At 41.0% G+C, this 27,997-nt stretch overlaps 1 protein-coding gene across 6 annotated transcripts in view; it reads right to left on the bottom strand.

Annotated features, from left to right (window-relative positions):
• Positions 1-27,997, bottom strand: part of Ate1 (arginyltransferase 1) — a 124,916-nt gene that overhangs the window by 50,300 nt on the left and 46,619 nt on the right. For all 6 annotated transcript variants that reach the window (XM_085841263.1, XM_021166981.3, XM_021166982.3 and 3 more), the window contains 2 exons: positions 25,174-25,355; positions 21,842-21,941 (listed from right to left, as the gene is read on the bottom strand). In XM_085841263.1, coding sequence (XP_085697389.1) covers positions 21,842-21,941; positions 25,174-25,355 — 282 coding nt within the window. The remainder of the gene's footprint in view (positions 1-21,841; positions 21,942-25,173; positions 25,356-27,997) is intronic.

Genomic DNA, 27,997 nt, shown 5'->3' with positions numbered 1-27,997 from the left:
ACTCCTAACTTTCTGCCGCATGGCTAAGACAATTATGCTGCTCAGAGTTTGTTAATGACAAGAACTTTGACAATAAGGCATTTGAATGCATTAAATTTAGATGTGGCAGGTACATACTTTTAGAGCTAGCACTCAGAAGACGAAGACATAAGGATTGCAATCTGAGGCCAGCCAGGATTACACAGGGAACTGAGGACTGGCTACACAGCAAGACTCTCAAAACAAACAAGCAAGTCATTTAGTATGAAAAAATCTTACAAAGGTTCTATCTTTTTGTTCATGATTTTGGTTTTTTGAAACAATTTCATATAACTTGACTGTTTTCACACTTCCTCTGTAGCTAAGGATGATCTTTAATTCTTGATTCATGCTCTAGCAGATTAGCTACCTCCCAAGTGCCTGGCTGACAAGCATGTGCCACTGCACTGTCTTCAGATGGCCTACTTGTATGAGGAAAGCTGAAGAGGTTAAGAATAAAACCTCTCTATATATCTGAAGGCCTAAGCTATGACAGAGTACTATGCCAGGACAGTGGGAAGGAAGAAAGCTGGCTTCACCTCTAACAAAGGAAGCCAGCTACAATACTGTATGTACAACAGTGCCCACACCCATCCATGGCTTCACTTTCCACAATTTCAGTTACCTATGGTTAACAAGGACCCAAAGTATTACATAGAAAATTCCAGAAGAAATTCCTAACTGTGTGCTATTCTAAGTACCATGGTAAAATATCAAGCCATCTTGTTTTGCTCTAATGGGGCATAAATCATCCACCTATCTACAGAATACCCAATGCTACCTGCCTGTTAGTCACTATGTAGCCGTCTCTGGTTATAAGACTGTCCCAGAAGCATTTGCTGCATCCAAATAATCCCATTTTACTTAATAATGGCCCTCAAGCACAAAAGTGATGCTGGCAATTCAAACACACCAAGGAAAAGCCATCAAGTCCTTCCTCTAACATGAAAGGTAAAAGTGTGGTAAGATATTTTTAACAGAACCCATTTACATACCATTTACCTTATAGTATGCTGACAGAATCTCTGCACTTCAGTACTAATGAACGTTAATATCTGTGTGTGTGTTGAATGTGCGTGTTCAAATACATGATGGGGGGGGGGTCACAGCATACATATGGAGGTCAGAGGACAAACTTCATGGAGTTGGGTCTCTCTACCTTTACGTGAATTTCAGAGATCCAGCTCAAGTTCTCAGGCTTGCACAGCAAGCACTTTATCCACTGTGCCATCTTTCTATCCTTGTTAATAGACCTAAATTACAAAGTACCAACTTTGTCACAGATATGAATGCATATGAAAAATATACAAGTTTCAGAGTTATCTATAGTTTCTCCTATTCTCTGAGGATCTTGGATGGCCTCTATGGATAAAACAGGTATACCATAAGCCAAAAAAGTTAAATACATATGCATAAACTTGCACTTCTTTAAAACAACTCCGTTTTTAAATTTTTAATCTTACTTTATGTATGTTTTGCATGGAATACACTGTGTAACATGTGCATGCCTAGTGCCTATAAAAGTCAGAAAAGAGTGTCAGATGCCTGGAACTAGAGTCATAGTTAGTTGTGAGCTACCATGTGGGTGCTGGGAATCAAACTTGGGACCTCCAAAGACCACTGAGCAGTCTCACCCCATTCCCTAAAACAAGTTAATTTTAACTAAATTAAAAGATTTATACTCCTTAGTCTAAGACGTGCCTGACATCTCTGATTCAGAAAGTTGAAAATGAGTGAAACTGTATGCTGTGCTAGGCCAACATTGTCCTCTGTGTACTGACAAGGTGAACTGCATTTGCTGCCTCAGTGAAAGCAATCCAACTGACTAGACTGTTGTGATGTCATCAAATTTCTCTTTACATCTGCCATGACTCCTAAAAACTAAGAAATCAGACCCTTGAGAACTTATTTGTGCTGCTACTGCTGCTTTTATAAATCCTCAAGACAGACACAGACAGATATAGACAGATCTCTGCAAGTTCAAGCTCAGCCTGGTCTACATTCTGAGTTCTGGGGCAGCCAAAGCTACAGCTGGCCATCAAAACAAACAAACAAAAAATCCTACCACATCTAGATTTTTCTGGCAGATCTCATTGCACAGAAATATTAAGTACCTCTAAGTTAATGTGAAGGTCACATATAAGCCCCTACAAAGAAGATTTAGTGTAGAATTAGCATCATAAGGTGTCTGGATGCACAGGGTCATGAAGGCACAAAACACATTTCTCTAATTGTCATCATGACAATTCATTTCAAATCATTCATTGGTAAAATCAAAGCCAATGAATTTGTATTTTACTTTTTTTTTTTTAATATCAAGAGTCAAATTACTCATGAAAACACAACTGTAAGGCCTACAGATTTGAATAGCAAACCAGTAACACTTTAAACAAGGTCCTTCAACTGTGGGACTTCTGACATTTTGGGCCAGGTAATTCCCTGTTATTTGGGCTATCCTGTGCACTACAGAAAGCTTAGAAGCACCACTGACCTCTATCTCATTAGAAGCCAGTAACACACATCCTTCGTCAACCAACTTAGCTGTGACCATCAAAAATATTTGTAGACATTAGAGGCACTCCCAACAGAAAACAGAAAGAGGGACACACAGTGGGTCTCTGCCAGTTCATTTCACTGCTCTTCTCTAATATGTTAGCGCATGAAAAACGTTAATGTAAGGTTATATTGCACAATTATACAAAGCTTATTATCATACTCCCCAGAAAGTTACTTTATACTGTATTCTAGTTGATATTTTAAGGGTTTTACTTACGATGGGTCATATGTAATCAGATGCTGCTAAGGTCCACATGTCTCCCTCCAAAATTCATGCTGAAACTCGTTTCTCAGAGTGGTGGTATTGAGATGAGCTTTAAAAGGGGATTCAGTCATAGGACTCCACCCTCATGAAGAGAGCAGTGCTTTTTAAAGGAGCTCCAGCTAGATGAATGCACTGGTGGTTTTGTAAAGGAAGGAAGCTAGTTTAGGTCTCTTTTGTTTTTCCTTTAGGCACAGCATTGGTTACCTGTGTCCTTCTGTCCCTTCTCTGTGATGAGGTCAGGGTGCCATCTTAAAAGCAGAAAGAATATCTCTCACCAGACACAGAAACTACCTGTGCCTGGATCTCAGACTTCCCAGACTCCATAAATATGAGAAATGAATCACTTGGCTTGTTTTGGATTTTTGTTTTTAATTTTTAAGATAAAAAATGGAAACAGGGATGCCATGGAAGGCTCGTTCTCTTCTTTCACCTTTCTATGGGTTCTTGATATCAAATTCAGGTTTCCAGGTTTCTACAGTGAATGGTGTAACCTGCTAAGGCATTTCACTGACTCTGCTTTTTTGTTTTGTGACAGGGTCTCATGTGGCTCCATGAGCTGGCCTGGAACATATTACATGGCTAAGGATGGTCTTATCCTGATCCTCCTGGTCCTCCTGCCTGGACCTCCTAAAAGCAAGAATTACAGGCATGTGCCAGCCACTACACCTGGAAATGTGATATTTTTAAGATATTCAGTCCCAGGTGTTCAGTTTATTGTTTATATTAACAGAAGTAATATAAATATACTAAGAAATATTTCTAAAGTAATTTAATAAATTATAACTCACAATTATAAATGGTCTAAATTAATTATGATGTCTGAGAAAAATCTGAAGACCACAAATGCAAGCACAGCTTGCCTCTCTCTGACAATTCAAACACAATAGTGTTTTCATTAAGAAACTCCTCTTCAATGGCCTTGTCAGACATCAGTGGGAGGAGAGGCCCTTGGGCCTGAGGGTGTTCGATGCCCCTGTATAGGGGGATGTCAGGGCAGTAAGATGGGAGTGGGTAGGTGGGAGAGCACTCTCATAGAGGCTACAACCATAGAGGCAGGGGGAGTGGGGATGGGGTAGGGGGTTTCTGAAGGGGAGACCTGAAAAGGGAAAAACATTTGAAATGTAAATAAAGAAAATATCCAATTAAAAAAAAAATCCCTCTTCATCTCAGAGTGAACTTGTACTTAATACTACCAAAATAAGATAACCTGTAGAAATGCCAAACAATGCAAATATCAGACACAGACATGCATTTCCCTTAACCAGTGACCAAATAACTCATTAGCCATGTATCTATACTTACACATCTAAAGAGATCCTGAACATTTACTCTAAAGCAGAGATAGCTCTACTGTCCAAAAGCTGAGAATCTAATGAAACAGATGGGAAAGTACCTAACTCAAAGCCATCAGCACTGGTATCAGAACATACACTGCAATGGGAACAATACACTCCAGTCAGAAGGGCAGCAACATTTCACAAAGGAGGCAGATTTGAGGTGAATCTTGAAAGGTGAAGAGGAGGAAAGGGAGGGTAACACGAACCACACTATCAGCTGAGAACAAGGACATACCACATGAAAGCAGAGGCTACAACCACAGTCCATACATAGATTCTTCTAGGAGTGACAAAGACAGCTCTTACCAAAGGTTCCTAACAACAAGAAGGGACTAAAAAAACACTCCACAAGAAACACTAGATCTTTAAAATTCACACACAAAAAACTAATTTCTCTTTCAAAAACAACTAGATTCTTGGGAAGAATGAAATGTTAAAGTGAATTATTGAATTTCAGTGTGAAGTTACTGGCTATTTATTCACTATACTATTTAAAGAACACCTGGGGACTCAGGATGTAGCTCAGCTGGTAGAGTATCTATCTGCCTTGCACACATGAAGGCCTGGCACCACATAAATCACGTGTGATGGTTAAACTTCAACTTTTATCCTAAACACTAAAACTGTATTGATAAAAGGAGTGACTCACTGTTGTGTTAATTTATTTTCATTAGCCTCACAAACCACAAGTGAGGTACTTAGGGTAGTGTATTAGTTACTTTCTTCTATTGCTATGACAATTTACCATGGCCAAGGCAAGTTATAATGAAAGCATTTAACTAGGCTTATGGTTTAACAGGTTAGAGACCCAACGAGGACAAACAAAGGCATGGGGACAGCCGAGAGAGAGCTCACATCGTGATCCAAAAGTCGGAGGCTGAGAGAGAAACAGTGGGAACCTTAAAGCCCACCCCTTGTAACAGAATCATCAATAAAATACCCCTACCCCTTCCCGAACACTCTCACCAACTTGTGACAGTGAAGCATTCAAACCTACGAGCCTATGGGGTCCTCTTCACTCAAACCTCCACAGGGAGAAACAAAGACATAAACCAGGAAGCTATGCGCTCCCATTGGATTTCTGTCCCTTTTTAAAACTCCATATTGAAATACCTTTAAAATGGCATTTCAAAGATAGTAATACTCATTTCCAAGCACTCCATTAAGGTGTCAGCACATATCTTTCACATGTTTACTACACATGGCATCAGACAATGATATTGTTGTATTGTGTCACCTACAATAGAATGGGACACTTAAATCAATAAATTTATACGTCATCATTGTTTTAACATGCAAGCCATGGATGGCCTTTTAAAAGCATAATTCAACAGCGAGAAAACATAAAGGGAAAAAACAGGCTATATAAGGCATTTACATGGCAATACAAAGGTAAAAACATCTTAACACAGACACCAAAGTACCAACTTTCATCATGAAGCAAAACTGGTGAACGGACTATGAAATTTCATGTAGCCTGTAATTTTAAAAACCCATGCTTGTTCTGGTTAGGTGCCAGCATCTGAGGTCTCGGTTTGTCCCTACCCGGTGCAATGGTGAGACCATGACCGCTGCCCATTTCTCTAATGGCTGCCTTTGCCAAGCTGCAGCCTCCCCTCCCCTGCAGGTGTTAAGGAAAGATGAGAGAACCTGTCTGTTGTAGTGAAAAAGGGCAAATGGGCCACCCTATGTTCCTCAGAGCGGCCTGCCTTTGGTGTAGGATAGCCCCACAAAGGGACCTTCAACTTGCCTGTCATCAAGGCAGTTGAAGGGAGAATTTTTAGACAGGAATCACAATGGTCACCCTGACCAGGTACCCACATAATAACTTGGAAGAATCTAGTTGATTCACCCCCCTTGCCCTTCATGGATAAAAGCATTTCTTTCCCCAGGACCCACCTCACAGCTTCTGGCTGTCAGGAAAAAGAAAACATGGGAGGGATATCTGGACCTGAGAAGTTGATCCTCCAAGACCCTTCAACATCAGGCCTGTTGCTCCAAGACCCTCCTCCACCATATCCCCCTCCCTTGCCCCCATGGCCCAGCCAGCGCCAGCACCAGCCCCAGGATCCTCGGCCCATATGGGACCAGGGCTGTTGTACCCCTTTACCAGAGGGAGGAACAGGAGGAGTCCCCCAACTTCCCAGTCCCACCATGGGGACCAGAAATCAAAGAACCACCTCCCCTGATACCATGGTGGCTCCCTCTGAGAAACCTCAAAGAACCACCTCCCCTGATACCATGGTGGCTCCCTCTGAGAAACCTCAAAGAACCACCTCCCCTGATACCATGGCGGCTCCCTCTGAGAAACCTCAAAGAACCACCTCCCCTGATACCATGGTGGCTCCCTCTGAGGGCTTATGGGTTTCTAGATGATAAAGGCAATCAAGCCATGCAATACTGGCCGTTCTCGTCTGTTGACCTACACAAGTGGAAGTCTCAGCATCCCTCTTTCTCAGATAATCCCAAGGGTTTGATTAATCTCTTTGAGACTGTCCTGCTTACCCATCAGCCCACCTGGGATGACATACAACAGCTTATAAGGGTCTTCTTCACCACAGAGGAGAGAGAACACATCCTCAATGAGGCCCTAAAGAATGTGCCCTCGGACACAGAGGCTCCCAGGAAAAACCCAGCAGTCATTGACGCAGGATTCCCTTTAACCTGACTTTAATTCAGCCAAAGGTAAGGAGCACCTTAAGGTCTACACTAGGCTCTGTAGGCAGGTCTCAAGGCGGCCGCTCAGCAGCCCACAAATTTGACCAAGGAACATGAGGTTAGACAGGGATCAGATGAGTCACCTGCTGCCTTTCTAGAGCAGCTCATGGAGGCATTCACCCAATATACACCCTATGACCCCAGCAGCAAGGAGCACAAGCTACTGTGACTGTGGCTTTTACAGACCAGGCTGGTAGGGATATCAGGAAAAAGCTTCAGAGGCTGGAGGGACTGCAGGATGAGTCACTGAGGGGTTTAGTGAAGGTTGCTGAGAAAGTCTGCCATAACAGGGAAGGAACAGAGAAAGAGAAGGAAAGAAGATGAAAGGGAGATGAAAAAAGAAAAGCGACAGGAAAGGAATTTACAGAGTAAATCTTGGCTACAGTAGTTAGGGATAGCAGAGAAGATACACTCCAACCAAAGAGAGACAGAAAACACCTTCAAAAGGACCAGTGCACACACTGCAAGGAAAGGGGTCACTGGGTCCAAGAGTGCCCCAAACAGCGAAGGTGTTAGTCCTGGGGGGAGACAGCAACTACGGAGGAGGGGTTCGGACCCCCTGCTCGAACCCAGGGTAACTCTGAGAGTGGAGGGGAAACCCACTCAATTCTTGGTGGACACAGGGGCTCAACACTCGGTCCTCCTCCAAGACAATGGTCCCATTCCCATGAAAAAATCTTGGGTCCAAGGAGCCACTGGCACCAAACTATGTTCATGGACTACCTGAAGAACAGTGGACCTAGGAATTAGCCGAGTATCCCATTTATTTACAGTCATCCTAGACTGTTCCTACCCTCTGTTGGGGTGAGACTTACTCTTCAAGATGGGGGCCCAGATACATTTCCTGCCCAACGGGCCACAACTAACTGGCCCAAAAGGAGAGCCCAAGGGTGGAGGAAAGATCTCTCCAACTGACCCCTGCCGGGAGCCAAGGCTACCTGCTTTACAGAAGGGAGCAGTTTTCTCCATAAAGGTCAGAGACAGGCAGGTGCTGCCATGGTGGACACAAATGTCTCATCTGGGTAGAACCTCTACCCCTCGACAAGAGGGTGCAGATATTGGAGCTAATTGCCCTCATCAAGTCCTTGGAACTTGGGGCAGGCAAGAAAATTAACATCTACACGGATAGCAGGCATGTCTTTGCCACAGCCCACATACCAAGAGAGAGGCCTGCTCACATCAGAGGGAAAATAAATAAAAAACAAACAGGAAATCTTGGCTCTCTTGGATGCCCTGATAAAGCCTGCAACTGTGAGTATTGTTCATTGCCCAGGACATCAGAAGGAAAGAGACTCAGTGGCCCAAGGCAATAACCAGGCAGATCAAGTAGCTCAAGAAGTGGCTATGCAGGAACCTATCCCAGTTACGGGCCCACAAGAGACACCCGCTAAGAAGTGAGACTGGACTAAGGGATGTCCTCTCTTAGAATATAATATACTGAAGAAGAAAGGACTGATTGCTAGCCACCTTACCAACTACTGCCTAGAGAAGGAAGGGCAGTGGCGCACACAAGAAGGAAAAACTATGCCCCCTAGAAACCAAGCTGAGGACTTATTGACCAAATGCACAGATGGATCCACTTAGGGGATAGGAAGCTCATCCAAGCAGCCAAGGGATCTAAGGTATATGTAATGGACCTTGTAGGACAGTGTAAGGTGTGTCAGCAACTAAATGCTTATGCAGCCAAGAGCAAACAGGGCAACAGACCTAGGGGAGAACGGCCTGGGGTTTATTGGGAGGTCAATTTTACAGAAGTTAAGCCAGGAAAATATGGTTACAAATACCTTCTAGTGTTTGTAGATACTTTCTCTGGACAGGTTGAGGCTTTCCCCACCAAGCAGGAAACAGCTACTATGGTTACCAAGAAGATACTAGAGGAGATTTTCCTGAAGTTCAGCATGCCCAAGGTAATTGGATCGGACATCAGTCCTGTTTTTGTCTCTAAGGTAAGTCAGGGATTGGAGGAGATTGTGGGAAGTAATTGGAAGCTGCTTTGTGCATACATACTGTGCCCAGAGCTCAGGAAGGTAGAGAGAATGAGCAGAACCCTAAGAGACCTTAACTAAATTGTCCTTGGAGACTGGTGCTGACTGGCTAGTGCTCCTTCCCATGGTCCTGTCCTGAGGCCAGAACACTCCCCTACCATTTTAACCTGGCCCCTTTTGAGATCCTGTATGGGACCCCCACTCCCTTGACCCCAGCTCTTCAAACCCCAGAGTGACTTTTCAGGCTGACATAAAATGCAATATATTCATTAAATACAATACTCTAGTCATTAATAGACAGCCTACCATTACATACAAACTGATGGCTAAATCTAACAGATACAATGTCTGGGTAAAAGCCAATTAAAATATTACCTATACTTCTGTACTGGCTAGTTTTGTGTCAACTTGACACAGCTGGAGTCATCACAGAGAAAGGAGCTTCAGTTGAGGAAATGCCTCCATGAGCTCCAACTGTAAGGCATTTTCTCAATTAGTGATCAAGGGGGAAAGGCCCCTTGTGGGTGGTGCCATCTCTGGACTGGTAGTCTTGGGTTCTATAAGAGAGCAGGCTGAGGCAAGCCAGTAAAGAACATCCCTCCATGGCCTCTGCATCAGCTCCTGCTTTCTGACCTGCTTGAGTTCCAGTCTTGACTTCCTTTGATGATGAACAGCAGTATGGAAGTGTAAGCCGAATAAACCCTTTCCTCCCCCACTTGCTTCTTGGTCATGATGTTTGTGCAGGAATAGAAACCCTGACTAAGACAACTTCCATTTACATAAAGTACAAAACCAGGCTGAACTAGAATAAGGTCAGAAGACAATGGAAATCTTTGGGAATGGCAAGTAAGCAGGGAGAACCTGTGCTAGCCATGATGTTTCTTGTTTTAGGTGACACGGAGATGTCTGCCTTGTCAAAATGTATCAAGTTACACCCTTAAGACCACTGTAGTGTGTGTGTGTAACATATATATATATATATATATATATATATATATATATATATATATATAAAACCGCACTCTAATAACAAGTCTAGTTTTGACAAAACTAATTACAGGCACGGCACAGTGATGTACACTTTTATGCTTCACTGGAGATGAGAATCCTAAATTTTCCTAAGTCGAAAGTTTCCACTGGAACCATGTTCTTCTATATGCAGTTTTCACTACTTCCTTTTACTTCCCAGTTTTATCTTCACAGACACTCATCTGCCTTTCCTATGCAAAGCGTGTGTGTGTGTGTGTGTGTGTATTCTGACCTACTTTCAATCTATCGATAAATTAGTTGAACATTAGTGACAATGATGGACAAGATATCCTGGAGATGAACAAGCAGGAACGTCTGACCATCTTCCTTTGCCTTAACATCTATCATGATCTTTTGGACAGAGTAGGCCCTCCATAAACATGAAGTAGGCAGATCCATCCATCTATAAGACAGGGCTCAAGGGAGCTCCAGGTAAGAACTTAAACTTGACAAGAATTCTCAGAAGCAGAAATATTACACCTCTAGCTTTGCCAAGTAAGAATGGAAGTGCTAGGAATTGCTAGGAGAGAAAGAGACCGGCTTTATGGTGGCACAAGTTTGGTTTAGAAAGAAAGCAGAAGAAGGGAAAATATTTCCTGTTGGGATACATTGTGTGAAGGTGTGTCTCTGTATATTCAATTGTTAATTCTATACTGGTGGAGAGCTAAATGCTGGTAGGATCCTGGTATTGTTGTTTCTAAGGTCCATCACAGGTCTCATATTTTGTAAATATTCATTCGTTCTTACTAGCCTAGAAACAATCTAGAATGGTATCTGATTGGCTGTAATAAAAAGAGCTGAAAGCCAATAGCTGGGCAAAAGTGGAGGGCGGAACTTGAGACAGACAATGGGAGAAGAGGCAGAAGTAGATTTGCCAGGGACACGGAGGTCAGTGGACTGACCAGAGAGGAAGATAAGAGTTGGTGGTGCCAGGATTTGTTAAGTTTAGAGTACTCGGGAGAATGACTAGCAAAAGGCCTAAGCATAAAAATATTTAAAAGCCTCTGTGTCATTATTTATATCTTTGATGGGTCCAAGATAGTCCGTTATAAATTCCGACGCTAGGAGCTCTGAGGCAGTAAGTTTGTAGGCAAAGAAAAAGAGTGATTGGGTCACATAGGAGGGAAACAGACACTCTTCTTTAATAGGTCAGGATAAAGTTCAGGCACTAGTATTTTTCCAAATCTACAGACTACTGATTTATTTTTTTAAGGTTAAGAATTATGCACTACCCCTAAACATATTATTTCACTGCAAAGAGATGATAGAAGTAAATAATGTGGCATGTGATTAAAAGCAGTGATTTTCCCCAGTTAATATTTAACTTTTAAAAAGTAGTTAGCTCAGTGGGTAAAGGCACTTGTTACAATGCCTGACCACCTACCTGGGTTCTAGACTCAAAACCCACCTGATGGAGGGAGAGAACAAACTTGTACAAGTTTTCTCTGCCTTCTCATGTGCTGTGATTTTCATGTGCACACACACGAACAAATAATAATTGTAAAACTAAATAAGCAACTGAAGCACTTTAGGATAGCCCAAAATGAAAAACATGTAACTATCAAAAATCTGATAAATAACAGTATTTATGTGAACCCCAATTCTTTTTTAAAAGATTTATCTTTATTTTTATATACGCATACGTGTGGGTGTTCCATGTGCACAGGAGTGCCTGGGGCATGGGGAGGGGAGCAGCACTTGATCCCTTCGAGCTGAGTTGCAGATGGCTGTAGGCTAGCTGATGTGGACTCTGGGGAATCACGCTCAGGTCTTCTACCACAAGAGCAACAAGTGCTTTTAAACAGAGTCAGCTTAGGCTTAGATGCTCCTTTATGGTGCTAACAATAAATGTGAGTCAATGCAAACACTGGGCAAGTCAAATCAACACCTTGGTCTTAATTGTCTCATGTGTAATGAGAAGCTCATACCAGATGACCCTCAAGGTCACAATGCCCTCACTTGGGACAATTTTAGAAACATAATTTTGTAATTATCGGACTCCCTACCTCCCAGTGCCTCTAGGAGGCATCAAAATCCCTTACTAAAGTTATTCTGTAGTTATTTGTTTGACAATGTCTAATCCATTGGACAGTTGACATTAAAAAGAAAAAAAGATGCTGAATCAAAAGAATCCAGGATTTTGTTCTGTGCTGTGGGTAACTGATGAGGTCATTTGTATTTCTTTCGGGCCAGCAATAGGAAAAAGTCACCACCACATGTACCCACATGTAAGACCCTGGGCTGCTAGACTGTAGTAAAATATCATTTGCTGGTCTGTTTGGTCAAGAAACTTTGAAACTCAGGGGTTTCAGTAGCACAGGATTTTGCTAACGCAGCTCTGTTAACGGCAATTAACATTTTTATAGGAGCTTTTTGTAAGAGTAATGCCAAAACCTTCTTGTGGGCAAAATCCTGTAGAATTCCAGGGGTTTGTCTGCCCACAGGCCAGCTGAGGCATTCAGTAAAAGAAGGACTGCTCAAAGATGAATTAGCCCTTTGTTTCTTTTCTGCTATTTCAGACCCTTTCTGGTGTTTCCACTGATGTCTGGCCATGTCATGACACCAAAGAGGACTGCTTGAAATCACTGTTTACTCTGGCCTGCGTACAGGTCTGCTTGAAGAACTTCATCAAAACACCCCTTTCAGAATACACAACAGCCTCTCAGCAGCACCAAGAGATAACACTGAGCAAAGTATTTTAAGTTATGCCTAACTTCAGAATACTCCATTTATACTTTGAAAAGTAATCAAGTAGCCTTTAAATGTATCAAAACAGGTAAAGAGGGAAATATAATGTAAGGTTGGTATGTAAGTAGTAAGGCTTTGGAAAATGCTTTTCTGAAAAGCTTTAGCAAAGTAAGTAAGAATTATGACGTAAAACTTTTTAGCACAGAAAGAAAACTGTTATACATAGAGAAAGATAAATATTGAGATGTGAATTAATAATTTAGAAAATAACAAATCAAAGATGGAATAATTAGATAAAAAAACAAAAAAAAAATTAAAAGTAAAAAGGGAAAGACATTAAGATTCACCATACACAAAGTAAAAATCTGAACAAAAGCTGAAAGGATTTTTTTTTGTTTGTTTAAAGACTTACTCCATAACCCTAGAGGTTATAAAGATAATATAATCACAGAAACACATTTATACCAATGGACCATTAAAAATAAAATGTAGTGGCTACAGAGATGGGTCAGCAGTTAAGAGTACTGGCTGCTCTTCCAGAAGACACAGGTTCAATTCTAAGCAGCCACATGGCAACCCACAACTGTCTGTAACTCTAGTTCCAGAAGATTCACCACCTTTTCTGGCCTCCTCATAAATTAAGTACACAAGAAATGCACAGACATACGTGTAAGTCAAACCATCTTCAGTAATATAAATGCTGTAAACTAAGGAACCATAGGCAGAGAGAAGAAGTTATTATAACACGTGCTGTTTAAATAATTATGAACATGGTGATTTCATCTTCCAGTAGTCATCATTAGTAACTCAAACAAAAGCAAAACCTGTTGACATGTGACAATGATTTGCTAAATAAGAGCTTTCCATAAAAACCTTAGAACGATGACCTCTCGTTAACTACACAGCGTTTCTGGTATAACCACAGAGAAATTCAGTGGTTCTGCAAAACCTCTCACCTTGGGCTACCATAGCAACTGCCCAGATCTTATTCTAGGACATGAGCCTACAGAATCAACACAGGGCGATTTCCACATCTACACCATGCTTCTGTCATTTATTGCTGTGTAGCAAACTGCCCCAACACTTAGTAGCCTAAAACAGTAATTTATAACTCAGGACTCCTTGCAGATTAGAGGTCAGTTGGTGCTTTGCTGTTGGTCTTCTAGATTCAACAATCATTCAGTTGCATTGAACCATCCAAGGTAGCTCAGGCATCGCAGGCAGGCCTCTTACTCCAGTAGATCAGCTAGACCTTCTACATGACACCTAGCTCAAAATAAAGAAGTGAAAAATGCTGGTCCTTCAAAGCTATAGCCCAGAATTGTAAATAACAATTGACATGGGATCCATTAGTCAGTGAAAGTCAGTTACCAGGTCAGTCCCATCGAGGGGAGGCAAATGAACACTAGCTCTGACAGGCAGGGAAAGAGCAGTGACCATGAAGACATTCAACTCTACATGGCAAAGACAGAATCATCATTTGAGCACCTATCTATGACAGCTTCTTACTCAGTGACAAAAAGCAGGCAAAAAGACCTATTTTGTCAATATCAGACCTGCTTTTCTATGTGCAATATATTTTTTATGACAGATACACAGAGAGGACTATTAATTTGGACAAATCTTTACAAGAAAATTAAAAAAAAAAACACTAATGCATCTTCAAGCATAATTCAATACACTTGGTATACTGCTTTATGTACTGCCTTGTAAATACTGTAAATTTCCTTAGTACATGGCTATGTGGAAGATAGCAGTTGAATTTGGGCATTTTCCTTACTTTTTGAGACACAATCTGTTCTCCAACTTGGAGTTCAGCGGTCTTGATGGCCAGCAAGCCAGTGTCTGCCAGTCCTCCTCCTGATTCAGATATACATTCCACACCCAACACTTTAAATGGGTGCTGGGTACCAAAGCCAGGTCCCCATGCCTACTCAGCAGAGACTTTACCTAATGAACAGTCCCCCCAGCCTCCAAGAAACAAACTGAACTAACAATATAAAAATTAAAATCAGTAGTTTCTTGAAACCTAAGTACTCAAAAACAGTTGACTACAGGCAAATGCTGGCTTTACAGAATAATACAGAAATTCTAACATACCACAGAAATCTCCAAAATCAATGATGCAACTAATGATACAACTTCATGACAAAACCCCTCCCCTAGAAGATAAAATGTGGACACTAACTAAATGGAAAAAGAGTCATAAGTTTTTGTTTGTTGTTTTTGACTTCCAATTCATCCTCTGACAGCTATCTTTTTTTACAGTCCTGATAGTGTTTCTAAATTCTAAACAAATACTGACCTAGAGGGTCTGGAAATGGAAAATTCTTGGAACTCCAGGTTACATTTACACTCACCATTATAGATACCTTTCAAAACATTTAACAAGTAAGAAATGCTACGTTTAATACTATTGCAAGTATTGAAGCAATGGAGAATGCCAGCAAAACTTACTTGGTACTATTCTGATAACTTAACACCTAGAATGTAGGTCAGCAGTACTACACAGAATCTTTATTTCAGGTTGTCAATTTATAATGTGATTTTACTTCCAAACATTACTACTCCTTGGAACATTACTCTATACACTTTTCTAAAAAACAAAAAACAAACAAACAAAAACACAACTTTTATCTATTTTTTATTGGATATTTTCTTTATTTGCATTGCTCCATCCCCATCCCACCCAAAACCTCCTATCCCATTTCCCCCTTCCCCTGCTTCTATGAGTGTGCTCCACCACCCACCTACTCCCACCTCCCCGCCTCTGCATTCACCCACACTGGGGCATCAAACATTCACAGGACCAAGGGCCTCTCCTCCCACTGATACCCAACTAGGCTATCCTCTCGGCTGGAGCCATGGGTCTCTCTATGTGTACTCTTTGGTTGGTGGTTTAGTCCCTGGGAGCTCTGGGGTGTCTGGTTGGTTGATACTGTTTTTCTTCCTATGGGGTTACAAACCTCTTCAGCTCCTTCAGTCCTTTCTCTAACTCCTCCACTGGGGTCCTTGTGCTTAGGCCAATGGTTGGCTGTGAGCATCCACCTCTGTATTTGTCAGGCTCTGGCAGAGCATCTCAGGAGACACCTATATAAGGCTCCTTTCAGCAAGCACTTCTTGGCATCCACAATAGTGGCTGGGTTTGGTGACTGTATATGGGATGGATCTCCAGGTGGGGCAGTCTCTGGATGGTCTTTCCGTCAGTCTCTGCTCCACACTTTGTCTCCATATTTCCTCCCCTGAGTATTTTGTTCCCACTTGTAAGAAGGACCAAAGCACCCACATTCTGGTCTTCCTTCTTCTTGAGCTTCATGTGGTCTGTGAATTGTATCTTGGGTATTCTGAGCTTTTGAGCTAATATCCACTTATCAGTAAGTGCATACTGTTTGTGTTCTTTTGCGATTGGGTTACCTCACTCAGGATGATATTTTCTAGTTCCATCCATTTGCCTAAGAATTTCATGAAGTCGTTGTTTTTAATAGCTGAGTAGTACTCCACTGTGTAAATGTACCACATAAACAACACCCTTTACAATAGTCACAAAATAAAATATCTTGGTATGACTCTAACCAGGCAAGTGAAAGATCTCTATGACAAGAACTTCAAAAGTCTCTGAAGAAAGAAAGAAGATCTCAGAAGATGGAAAGATCTCCCATGCTCATGGATTGGCAGGATTAATATTGTAAAAATGGCCATCTTGCCGAAAGCAATCTACAGATTCAACGCAATCCCCACCAAAATTCCAAATCAATTCTTCATAGAGCTAGAAAGAGCTCAGGATAGCAAAAAGTAGAACGTCTGGGGGAATCACTGTCCCTACCTCAAGCTGTACTACAGAGCAATAGTGATAGAGACTATATGGTATTGGTACAGTGACAGGCAGGTAGATCAACAACAGAATAGAATAGAAGACCCAGAAATGAACACACACACCTATGGTCACTTGATCTTTGACAAAGGAGCTAAAACCATCCAGTGGAAAACAGACATTTTCTTTTTTTTTTTTTAAGATTTATTTATTAACTATAAGTACACTATAGCTATCTTCAGACATTCCAGAAAAGGGAGTCAGATCTTGTTACAGATGGTTGTGAGCCACCATATGATTGCTGGGATTTGAACTCATGACTTTTGGAAACGCAGTCAGTGCTCTTACCCACTGAGCCATCTCACCAGCCCCCAGACATTTTCAACAAATGGTTCTGGTTCAAATGTCAGTCATCATGTAAAACAATGCACATTGATCCATTCTTATCTCCTTGTACAAAGCTCAAGTCCAAGTGGATCAAGGACCTCCACATAAAATCAGATACACTGAAACTTATAGAAGAGAAAGTGGGGGAAAGCCTTGAACATATGGGCACAGAGGAAAAGTTCCTGAACTGAGTACCAATGGTTTATGCTCTAAGATCAACAATAGACAAATGGGATCTCATGAAACTGCAAAGCTTCTGTAAGGCAAAGGACACTGTCAATAAGACAAAAAAAAATGGCAACCAACAGATTGGGAAAAGATCTTTACCAATCCTAAATCTGACAGAAGGCTAATATCCAATATATAAAAAGAACTCATGAAGTTAGACTCCAGAGAATGAAATAACCCTATTTAAAAATGGGGTACAGAGCTAAACAGAGAATTCTCAACTGAGGAATATCGAATGGCCAAGAAGCACCTAAAGAAATGTTCAATATCCTTAGTCATCAGGGAAATGCATATCAAAACAACACAGAGATTCCACCTCACACCAGTCAGAATGGCTAAGATCAAAAACTCGGGTGGCAGCAGATGTTCGAGAGGATGTGGAAAAGAAAGAACACTCTTCCATTGTTGCTGGGATTGCAAGTTGGTACAACCACTCTGGAAATCAGTCTGGTGGTTCCTCAGAAAATTGGACATAGTATTATCTGAGGACCCAGATATACCAATCCTGGGTATATATCCAAAAGATGCTCCAACATATAACAAGGATGCATGCCCTACTATGTTCATAGCAGCCTTATTTATAATAGCCAGAAGCTCGGAACAACTCAGATGTCCTTCAACAGAGGAATAGATACAAAAGCATTTTTTAATTTAACTTTTATCTTATCTATTGTGTACATGTGTATGGACTCATTTGGCTATGGTATGCATGAGGAAGTCAGAGGAAAAATGCAAGAACTGGCTCTCTTTCCACTATGTGGTCCTACGGACTGAACTGAAGACAGCATGAGTAGAGTTGAGCATCTTTACTGGCTGATATCTACTCCCCTCCCCCTCTTTATCTCACTCACTCATTCGCCATCTTTTTTTTTTCTTTTGTCTTTTGATGCAATGTCTTGCTGTGTAGCCCTAGACCTAAATAGCCTGGAACACATCCACTGCATAGTCCAGACTGGCCTCAAACTGATATTTTTCTTGCCTCAAGTTCCCAAGTACTGGGATTGCAGGTGTGTACTACCATACCTAACTCTGTATGTTTTAAAATTCCTTCTTGTATTTACTTTTATTTCATGTATATGAATGTGTATGACTGTTCTGCCTACAGTACACACATGTACCATGTGCATACCTGGCCCCAGGAAAAGCCAGAAAGAATACTCAACCCTCTTCACCTGGACACTGGATGATTGTGAGCCGCACGTGGGTGCTGGGAACTGCAGCTGGGTCCTCTGAAGAACAGCCAGTGCTCGTCACTACTCAGCCGTCTCTCCAGCCACCAGGGTAAGTTATAAATTAAAAACCTCGCTGGGCAGTATTCTTTTTATTATTATTATTATTATTAGATATTTTCTTTATTTACGTTTCAAATGTTACCCTCTGGACAGTATTCTTAAATACAGTATTGCCTAGAAAGTGCTAGTTGCACAGTCTGCTGAGATGCAGGGGTTCAGTGAGAGAACACATTCTACACAAGCTTCCACAGCATTTTACATTGTCACCTGTTTATGAAGACCTTACTGAAAGGAAGACACTGAAGCACGGAGGTAAAGGGGCTAACAAGAAATTAGACTACAGGAAGACACAAGAAGGCTTAGAAAGTCACTCCTCCTCAGAACATCGTTGATATGTGCTAGCACAAAGGTTGTATGTATTCCCACATCCACACAGGGAGCCTCTGCATGTGTCATCCACAGAGGAGCGAGCTCAGTACCACTTTCCTCTGAGCAAAGTCAAGTGTTCACAGCTTTAAATGTCTTCACAGAAAGGCAAAGTTAGCCTCTTCCATCTGAATTAAAAGGTGCAGCTAACAAACAGCAAGCTCCTTGGGAGTTGGAGTGCTTGTGTTAGTACAACTAACCCTCCAATGGAAAAGAACACATATTCACATGACAATACTAACCAACTGCATCTCATCCTAAGACATCCTGCTTTACAGGTATGATACTGAGACCAGCTGTTGTCAAGCAACCGCTCCACTCACACACCTGTGTTGCCACCTTTTTGTAAGCCGAGTACTTACATACACTCCATAACTAGAGCCACAGAATTACCATATTCTCTAATAACTATGTGCCTGTCCCTGTGTTACAACATATTTGCAAAGAAGAATCTATCCTATTCACACTCAACAAATGAATTTCTTGCCATCCTACACAGCTGATGTTTAATGCCACCGCCTCCTCATTAGCATTTCTAGCCATTAACGAGTTTTCACTAAGTATTAAACATAAACTATGTAGGGGCTAGAGAGATGACACAGCTGGTAAGGTGCTAGGGAGAATCTGTGTCTGATCCCCAGAACCTAAGTAAAAGAGACCAGACATGGTGATACACGCTTGCAATGCCTGAGCTGCAAGGTTAGAGACAGGCAGATCCCTGGAGATAAACTCACTGGGTAAATTCCAAGCCAATGAGAACCTGCATTTTTTTAAAAATTGGATGGAACCTGAGCAATTACATTTGAGTGTGTGAACGTGCTCGCTCTCGCTTGCACTCTCTCTCTCTCTCTCTCTCTCACACACACACACACACACACACACACACACATTCACACACACACAAACACATATGCACAAAATCTACTATGCAGCAAAGCTAGCTAGGAAACAAAATGAAGATTACTATCAACAGACTTCACCTGGTATATATAAACAGGACACACTTGGATTTGGAGGTGAGGAATATAAAATGCTGTTATTATATGAATGTCAAATTTAGTTTTAGCATCCAGTATACATTGCAGGAAAATGATGGCTGAGGAAACCAAAGTCAGTCCTGCTTTTAGAGATGAAGACTGCTGACACGGGAACCACCAGCTATTCAATACTCAACCTCAAAGCTTTCAAGTCAAGATCACAACTAAGTCCACTAAATTATTCTTTCAAAGGACAGGAAGGGGGAAAAAGTTAAAAAATAAATAAATATATATCAATTAAAGAGATTTAAGATATATTATCCAAATGTAATGTATGACCCTTGTTCAAGTCCTAAGTCAACTAAACTGATGGTGAAACAGATTATGAAACAGGAAATAGGATCACTGACTGCATCATGGAAGATATTTAGAAACACTGTCTACAGTCTTCAGGTGTGGTATTAAAATTGTAGTCACTTTCAAAGTGCTTATGATGCTTCATAAATACCCATTAAAACATTTATAAATATAAGGATATTCTTGGGGGCTCAGGTATAACTCATGGTAGGACACATAAGGTCCTGACTTTTATTCCTAGCACCTCAAAATACAAGAGGGGGGAAAGGCAGTCCTAGACTCTTCAGTTTAAAAAGGCATCCATTGGACCATTTAGAGACTGCCGTATCCAGGGATCCATCCCATAATCAGCTTCTAAACGCTGACACCATTGCATACACTAGCAAGATTTTGCTGAAAGGACCCAAATATAGCTGTCTCTTGTGAGACGATGCCGGGGCCTAGCAAACACAGGAGTGGATGTTCACAGTCAGCTATTGGATGTATCACAGGGCTCCCAATGGAGAAGCTAGAGAAAGTACCCAAGGAGCTAAAGGGATCTGCAACCCTATTGTTGGAACAACATGATGTACTAACCAGAACCCCGGAGCTCTTGTCTCTAGCTGCATATGTATCGAAAGATGGCCTAGTCGGCCATCAATGGAAAGAGAGGCCCATTGGACTTGCAAACTTTATATGCCCCAATATAGGGGAATGCCAGGGCCAAAAGAATGGGAATGGGTGGGTAGGGAAGTGGGGGGCGCTATGGGGGACTTTTGGGATAGCATTGGAAATGTAATTGAGGAAAATATGTAATAAAAATATTAAAAATCAAAAAAATAAAAAATAAAAATAAAAAGGCATCCATGGCTAGCATGGTAGCTTGTCTTTAATCCAGCACTTGGGAGGTAGGCAGATGAGGGTTTGAGACTAGCACAGTTAACATATCAAATTCCAGGCCAACTACACCTGATTTAGACCCTGCCTTCCAAAAAAGAAAAGGGGGGAGGGGGGGCAAAGGCCATCTTTAGTATGTTCCAAAATAACTTAAAAGGAGATGAAGGTGGAAACTGAGTGAAAGGACAGGTAAGAGGAGGCAGAGGAGTCACTGCAGAGCAGTGGGCACACAGTAAACAGCTTTTGCTTTCACATGTTTTTAAGTTGTTTTACATTATTTAGAAAAACTAAATCCTGTTTATAGACAGGACAGGTCTCTCAAGTGTCTACTTGTTCTTTCTTCTATGAAGGCCTCGTGGGTTTGGCACTCTGACTCCTGCCTCCTCCATCACACCTACTCTTCATTTGAGCCCCTCCTTCCTTCCTCCTCCACTCTGTGGAAGAAAACCCCAGGTCCTCCTAGGCCATCTACCAACCGCTACATGACCCTGTTTTATGCTACAACTTCCCCAGCATCACCTTCAATACACACTTTAAAAAGGAGGCCCCCACTGTATTTCTATGGTCTTCAGAGCAAACCACCAATCAGTGAAGCAGACAAGAGTGATGGTCTCAGTGGAGAGCAGTCTGATCCTCCATAGCTCCACACTACCACTGAAGAAGTATCAACGGCCTTCACTAAAGAGGCTGTTGACAACTATTTTTTTAAAAAGGAAATGGCAAAACATCCTTAAATCTCACAGCAGAAATTGCATAGTCCATGTCAGCATAGAGGAGGCTATGATCCTTCTCACTGCAGAAAGAACTCTTTATGAGTGAGCAAAATTGTCTCCTTAATAATCCATGCCCACATGGACTACCTACACGCAAGTGGTGTGCCCCAAGATGCACATTGTACTGAAAATTCATCTTCTGTAATGAAAACTGGCAGAGGCATGAAGCTGACATTACCTTGTATCTCATCTTGGGGCAGGAGTGAATGTAGAAGCCCATATAATAATAGCTGAGTTGCGATGTTCTCTCATGCAGTTGTCTAGTAAAAGCAATTTCTCTGCCAAAAGAAAACAAAACAAAACAAAAAACCCAAAAACCATAGTTAATTTTGGTTTCAATTTTCAAATAAAACATAATGGAAAGACTCAATACTCAACTCTAAGAGAAAACTATCTTTATTTTAAACACAATATGATTATTACTACAGAGATACCCCCAATAACCTCTAAATTATTTCAAATAAATACTTCTAGGTTCAGATTTTATACTTTAATAGGAAAAAAGAGCTGATCTACAAACAATATGACATAAAATAAAGGTATAATATTATTCACTATGCCCTAAAATGTTCAAGGAATCTGAGCTGTTTTAACAACACAACAAAATTTTAAAAATTTAATAGTGAGGGATGGAGAGATGGCTCAGAGGTTAAGAGCACTGACTGCTCTTCCAGAGGTCCTGAGTTCAATTCCCAGCAACCACATGGTGGCTCACAACCATCTGTAATGAGACCCGATGCCCATATATGACATGAGTATATAAATAAAATAAATCTTTAAAAAATTTAATAGCCAATAAATTTCAAGAAAAGTTATATATGCATTTACACTCAGCCTTTCTGCATAAATGATTCATAACTCTCTGTGTAGCACAGTGGACATACAACTTCCTTAGCCTGAGAGGGGTGATAGACAGCACACGCTCGCTCTCTCTCCATGCCTTCTCTATTTGTTAGCAGAGATGAGGACAGCTCAGTCAGAGAAGCTGAGTCTTCACTGCAAGGCTTATATATGAAGTGGTTATAATCTGTAGTAAGATAAATCTTGGCACAAAATTTCTCTACTTGACCAGCTGAATAAGCAGGCTGTATAGGAGAGGGTTAGTAATTTCTAAGCATGCAGAACATTTTTTGTCTTTTGAAAGTTTTCTTTCTTGTTCTTCTTTCTAATAGTAGCAATGGATATATAACATTCAAGAGCTTTCGTTACCTTCTGTTAGACAGGGTCCTACTTTCTTTTTTTTTTTTTTCGATTTATTTATTTATTATATGTAAGTACACTGTAGCTGTCTTCAGACACTCCAGGAGAGGGAGTCAGATCTCATTATGGATGGTTGTGAGCCACCATGTGGTTGCTGGGATTTGAACTCAGGACCTTCGGAAGAGCAGTCCGGTGCTCTTACCCACTGAGCCATCTCACCAGCCCAAGGTTTTACTTTCTAGTGAAGCCTATCTCATAACTTGCTTTGTAGCCCCAGGCTGACCTCAAACTCCCAATCCTCCAATCTCAACCTCCTGAATACTAATTGATGGAATACTGTGTTCATTTTTCAAGTACAAATTTAAATCTCTGAAAGGTTATCAAAAAGAAAATCTATTTCAAATGCTTCTTTAACAGAGTAAGTGTTACTGTTCCTAGATCTGATCAACTCTCAAGACTCAGACTGTGGAAAGAGTGTATGTGCCCAAGCAAATGGGCACAGCACAGCCACCTACACTGTGACCGCACACTGGCTAGTCAAGAAGGCACTTGTTTTTTCAGCCCTGCCTATTTGGATCAGTGCACTATCACTTACCCAAATCCATAAGCCACCCTCAACTATCCAGCAAGTCAATGGGCTCGCTCTTCAAAATACTGCCTGAATGTGACCACCTTCACTAGCTCTAAGATAGTCGAGCCAGGCGTGGTGGCTCACGCCTTTAAGCCCAGCACTCGGGAGGCAGAGGCAGGCAAATTTCTGAGTTCGAGGCCAGCCTGGTCTACAAAGTGGGTTCCAGGACAGCCAGGGCTACACAGAGAAACCCTGTCTCAAGAAACAAAAAACAAAACGAAACAAAACAAAAACCTAAGATAATCTGGCAGCATAATACGTTCATAATAATGTAATGTAACTGTAAGACTCAAACACAGTAAGAAAAGCACAGAGGGAAAAATAGATTCCAGCTACCTAAAAACAAAAGCAAAAACCATGTTACAACCCTCCTCCTTTTAGTTAGAGATACAGGTAAGCAGAAAAAAGAACGGAGACAAATACTGTAAAGGCAACGCCCCACCACAACCTTCTTGCCATTACAGACATTTGTGCTGTGTAATGTGTATTTGGAGCTATGGCCACAAATGGGAAATCATTGTCTAACAAGGGCCACAGATACCAGCAGACAATCAGGAATTCCCCACTGCGGATTTGTATACTTGGACAACCACATCCTTCATGATGCTTCTACTGTCAGCAGCAGACTAAACATGTAAGTCTTATAAGACTGCTTAATGACACCACTCCTTCTGAGTCCACGGGTCTACACTCTACATGTTCACAAAACCATGTACCTAATAAAATGACAGTCAAAGGTGTCCCTGTCCTTAGGGAGGGAAAAAAAAAAAAGGGCAACTCTCTAACTGTATTTCTCTCAGCAGATTCCTTTAATTCATCCATATCACATTTGTTATATCTTTAATTCATACTGAGAGAATATATATGATAGTGATAACAATATAAATAATATTACACTTAAGGGATATAAATGATTCTGACAGGGAATAAACATATATGAAAAATCCAAACACTTGGTTTCCCTTTGAAAGCCATATTTACTATTATTGTGCATGTACAATGGGTGGAGAGAATGACTATGTCGTGGCCTTTCTGGACTCACTCACTCCTATTCTACCACCTTTCCATGAGTCCTAGGGATGAAACTCAGGGCATCAGTCTTACCCAGAAAGCACTTTACCTGCTAAGCAACCTCACAGGAATCCACAGTGATTTCTTATACTCACAGAATATATAGAAACATTAAAAGCTAGAGAATTACCATCAAACAATGGCATCATTTCTAAAGCTGTGATCTTTTTGAGAAAGGTTTATTTTATTCTCCCCCTCCATATGTGCATGTGAGTGTATACATGCTTATGTGTAAATGCTTGCATGCGCACACGCTTGCTCTCGCATGCACACACGCACACACACACACATACATTACATGCAAGTTCCTATAGAAGCCAGAAGAGGGCTAGCAGGGTTCCCTGGGGTTGGAGTTACAAGTGACTGTCAGCAGCTATCTAAGAGTGCTGGCAACTTGAATTCCTATCCTATGAAAAAACGGGAAGTGCTTTAAATTGCTGAGTCATCTCTCCAGAATCCTAAAACTGTTGCTTTTAAATATTAATATACGGCTATGGGACTATTGTACCAGCAAATCAGCATACTATCAAAAGGAGGGCTCCTCCTATTACACAATGAAATATAGACAAATTGGTATAATTCATTACAACTGTACAAAGCAGTCTTACCTTAATGCTGAATAGACACCCAAAGACAGAAATGAATAATCAGGATCGTAGTAGAGATACACAGAAGACACACAGTATGGGAGAATGTCTAACACCCCCACAGCAATCATCTTCCCGTCAAGCCAGTACTGCTGGTGAAAAGAGCCATAACCACACTCTGGTCCATTGGCAGGACGCTCTGCCTATGAAAAAGCAGACACGGCACATCAGCAGGAAGTCATCTTCTTTACAGTAAAAAGATCTCTTAATCTAAGTAGGTTTTTACTTTGTTTGAGTTAATAAGTCCTAAAAGTTGGTTTTTTTTTTGTGACCACCATCCAGATAAAGAGTGAGTTAGCCTGAAAAACTCAATCTTTAAAAATAAGGAGGATGGGAAAGACGGAGGGTGGAAAGGAGGGGGAAGAGTAAGGGGAGGAAGAGAAAAGAATAAAAGGGGAAAAAGAAAGAGAAAAAGATAATGTGACCCACCTCATCCACAGGACTACACACACACACACACACACACACACACACACACACAAACCAATATTCAGTCCATTTATCAGGAAATATGTGACACATTCCAACAGCTGAACAAAAACTTATACAAGCGACAGGGAAGAGATGTCTCAAGCTGTTTAAAAACATCCACAAAAACCATAGCTAACAGTGTAGTTAACAATAAGAAACTTGATGTTTCTCTCTCCTTCCCCTTCAGATTATGAAGATAGGGTCCTATCAGTATCAGTTTTGAAGTCCCAGCTAAGATAATGAGGACAGAAGGGAATAAAGGGGTGTGGGGAAGTAGATGGGTGATAAGTTATTGCCTAGCATGTGCTAGTCATAAGGGAGAGAAACTGTGGGGAAGGGGGGAAAAAAAGGAGAGGTGGAAGAGAAAGAAATGAAGGAAAGAAAGAAGAAGGACAGGAAGAAAGGGATTAATTCAGAGTAAGGGAGAAAAAAAATCAACTCTTTCTTTACAGATGACGTGACTGTAAAAAAAAAAAAATCCCAAAGAATGGAGAAATACTGTAACTAATAAGTAATTATAGCAAAGCCTAGATTGAAAGGTTAAGATGTGAAATTCAATTCTCTTCCTTTATAATAACAATGATGGGAATGTAAAATTAAAAACACAATGAAAAGAAAGCTAAGATTAAAGCTTACATGTATGGATTCTATTCACTGTAAAGTACAAGCTTATATGAAGGAAGCCAAAAACCTGAATAAATGGAACAACACATTTTTTTAAAAGATTTATTTACTGCTTATTTTATGTGTGTGAATGCACTGTCACTATTCTTCAGACACACCAGAAGAGGGCATAGGATCCCATTACAGGTGGTTGTGAGCCACCATATGGCTGCTGGGAATTGAACTCAGGACCTCTGGAAGAGTAGTCAGTGCTCTTAACCAATGAGCCATCTCTTTAGCCAAAACATTTTTCTTGATTGAAACTGTTATGATAACAGCTCTTTTCAAGTTGCTGCACAGACAGTATAATCCCAATCCAAACTGCAGCAAGCCTATTATCAAGCCTTTGAGAGGTCTAGGTGAGGGATTAATATGGATGAAACATGGGCCCTTTTAGGGGACAAGACTGTTCTGTATGATACCGAAACAGCAAAGACATCATGTTAAGCATTTTTATCAAAAGTCAGCAGTTTAAATAAGAGTAAATATTAATTCTGCAAAATTCTGCAAATCATTTAGAAAGTCTTATGAAGGCACATAAACTTAAAAACAAAATGTAACTGAGTACAAAGGTACGGAATAGTCTTCCTGAAAGAGCTGAATAGAGAAAAAGAGGTGAAATAATCAGGTCTGGAAATGAAAGCAGTTGTGCGGGTGAAGACAAAAGGAGGTGCATGTACTGACTACACTTCGACAAAACTGCTTCCCACGGGCTACAGGGGACCAAACAATTAAACAAACATAATATGTGGTGGGTTCTCACTGCTGTGGCTAGCTAGTGATCCAGTGATGATGGGTTCTAGTTGACTGTGAGAACTCATGCTCGGCTTGCTGCAAACACAGATGGTTACACACAGAAAAGTGCATACTCAGAGTTACTATACACACACATTCCTTTTTCTGTCAGCTGAGAGGACCTAAAAGAAACACCCAAGGAGAAATGAGCACACCCGACTGCCAAGATCTTGGTACATTTTCTGCAATCAAAGAAACCAGTGCTAGGAGAAGTGATTGAGACTTTAGGATTGGGCAGGAAATACACAAATGGGCTCAATGGATTCCAGTGTCAGCACTCGAGCAACTGATCCACTCAAAGGAGCAGAGGTGTTAACCAAGAGAGATAATTTATTACTATGCTATTTTAAGCAACAAAATAAAAGTGATCTATCACCCCAAGTATAAAATCCATGTACCCATACTACTATGTATCATTGAAGAATAATAAAAGAACAGAGAAACCCATGTAGAAAAATATCAAATTTACATAGATATTCTGCCCTGAATCCAAGGGAACACCAGATATGCATAAAATAGGCCTGGTGTTGTTTTCTTTCGTTTGTTTTTCTTCTCTAATTCAATTGCAAGGTTCTCTAGTGTGAACTCTGTAGGTGACATCATCATGTCACAACATCAAAAGGTTGGACATGCCTGGCTCTCCTCTTCCACCATCATTTCACTGAGATCAGAAAGAGCTAAGTCTGAGAATAACAGCTCCCTTTTTTCAAGAAGCTCAGAAGGCCTTGCTAAGGAAGCATCCCCATGTCACCAATGCTTAGTGACTTGAGAATGCCACTTCATTAATGTGTGGCTAACACAGTCTTAAATCTCTTTAGTTAAGGCCTTTTGTCAACACTGATCAACTGTCACGAAC

The sequence above is a fragment of the Mus caroli genome, unplaced genomic scaffold (assembly GCF_978045245.1).
Source record: "Mus caroli unplaced genomic scaffold, Mus_caroli_1 scaffold_8, whole genome shotgun sequence".
Taxonomy (NCBI): Eukaryota; Metazoa; Chordata; class Mammalia; order Rodentia; family Muridae; genus Mus; species Mus caroli.
The sequence above is the reverse complement of the archived record's forward strand: the minus strand, read 5'-3'. Positions and strand labels throughout refer to the sequence as shown.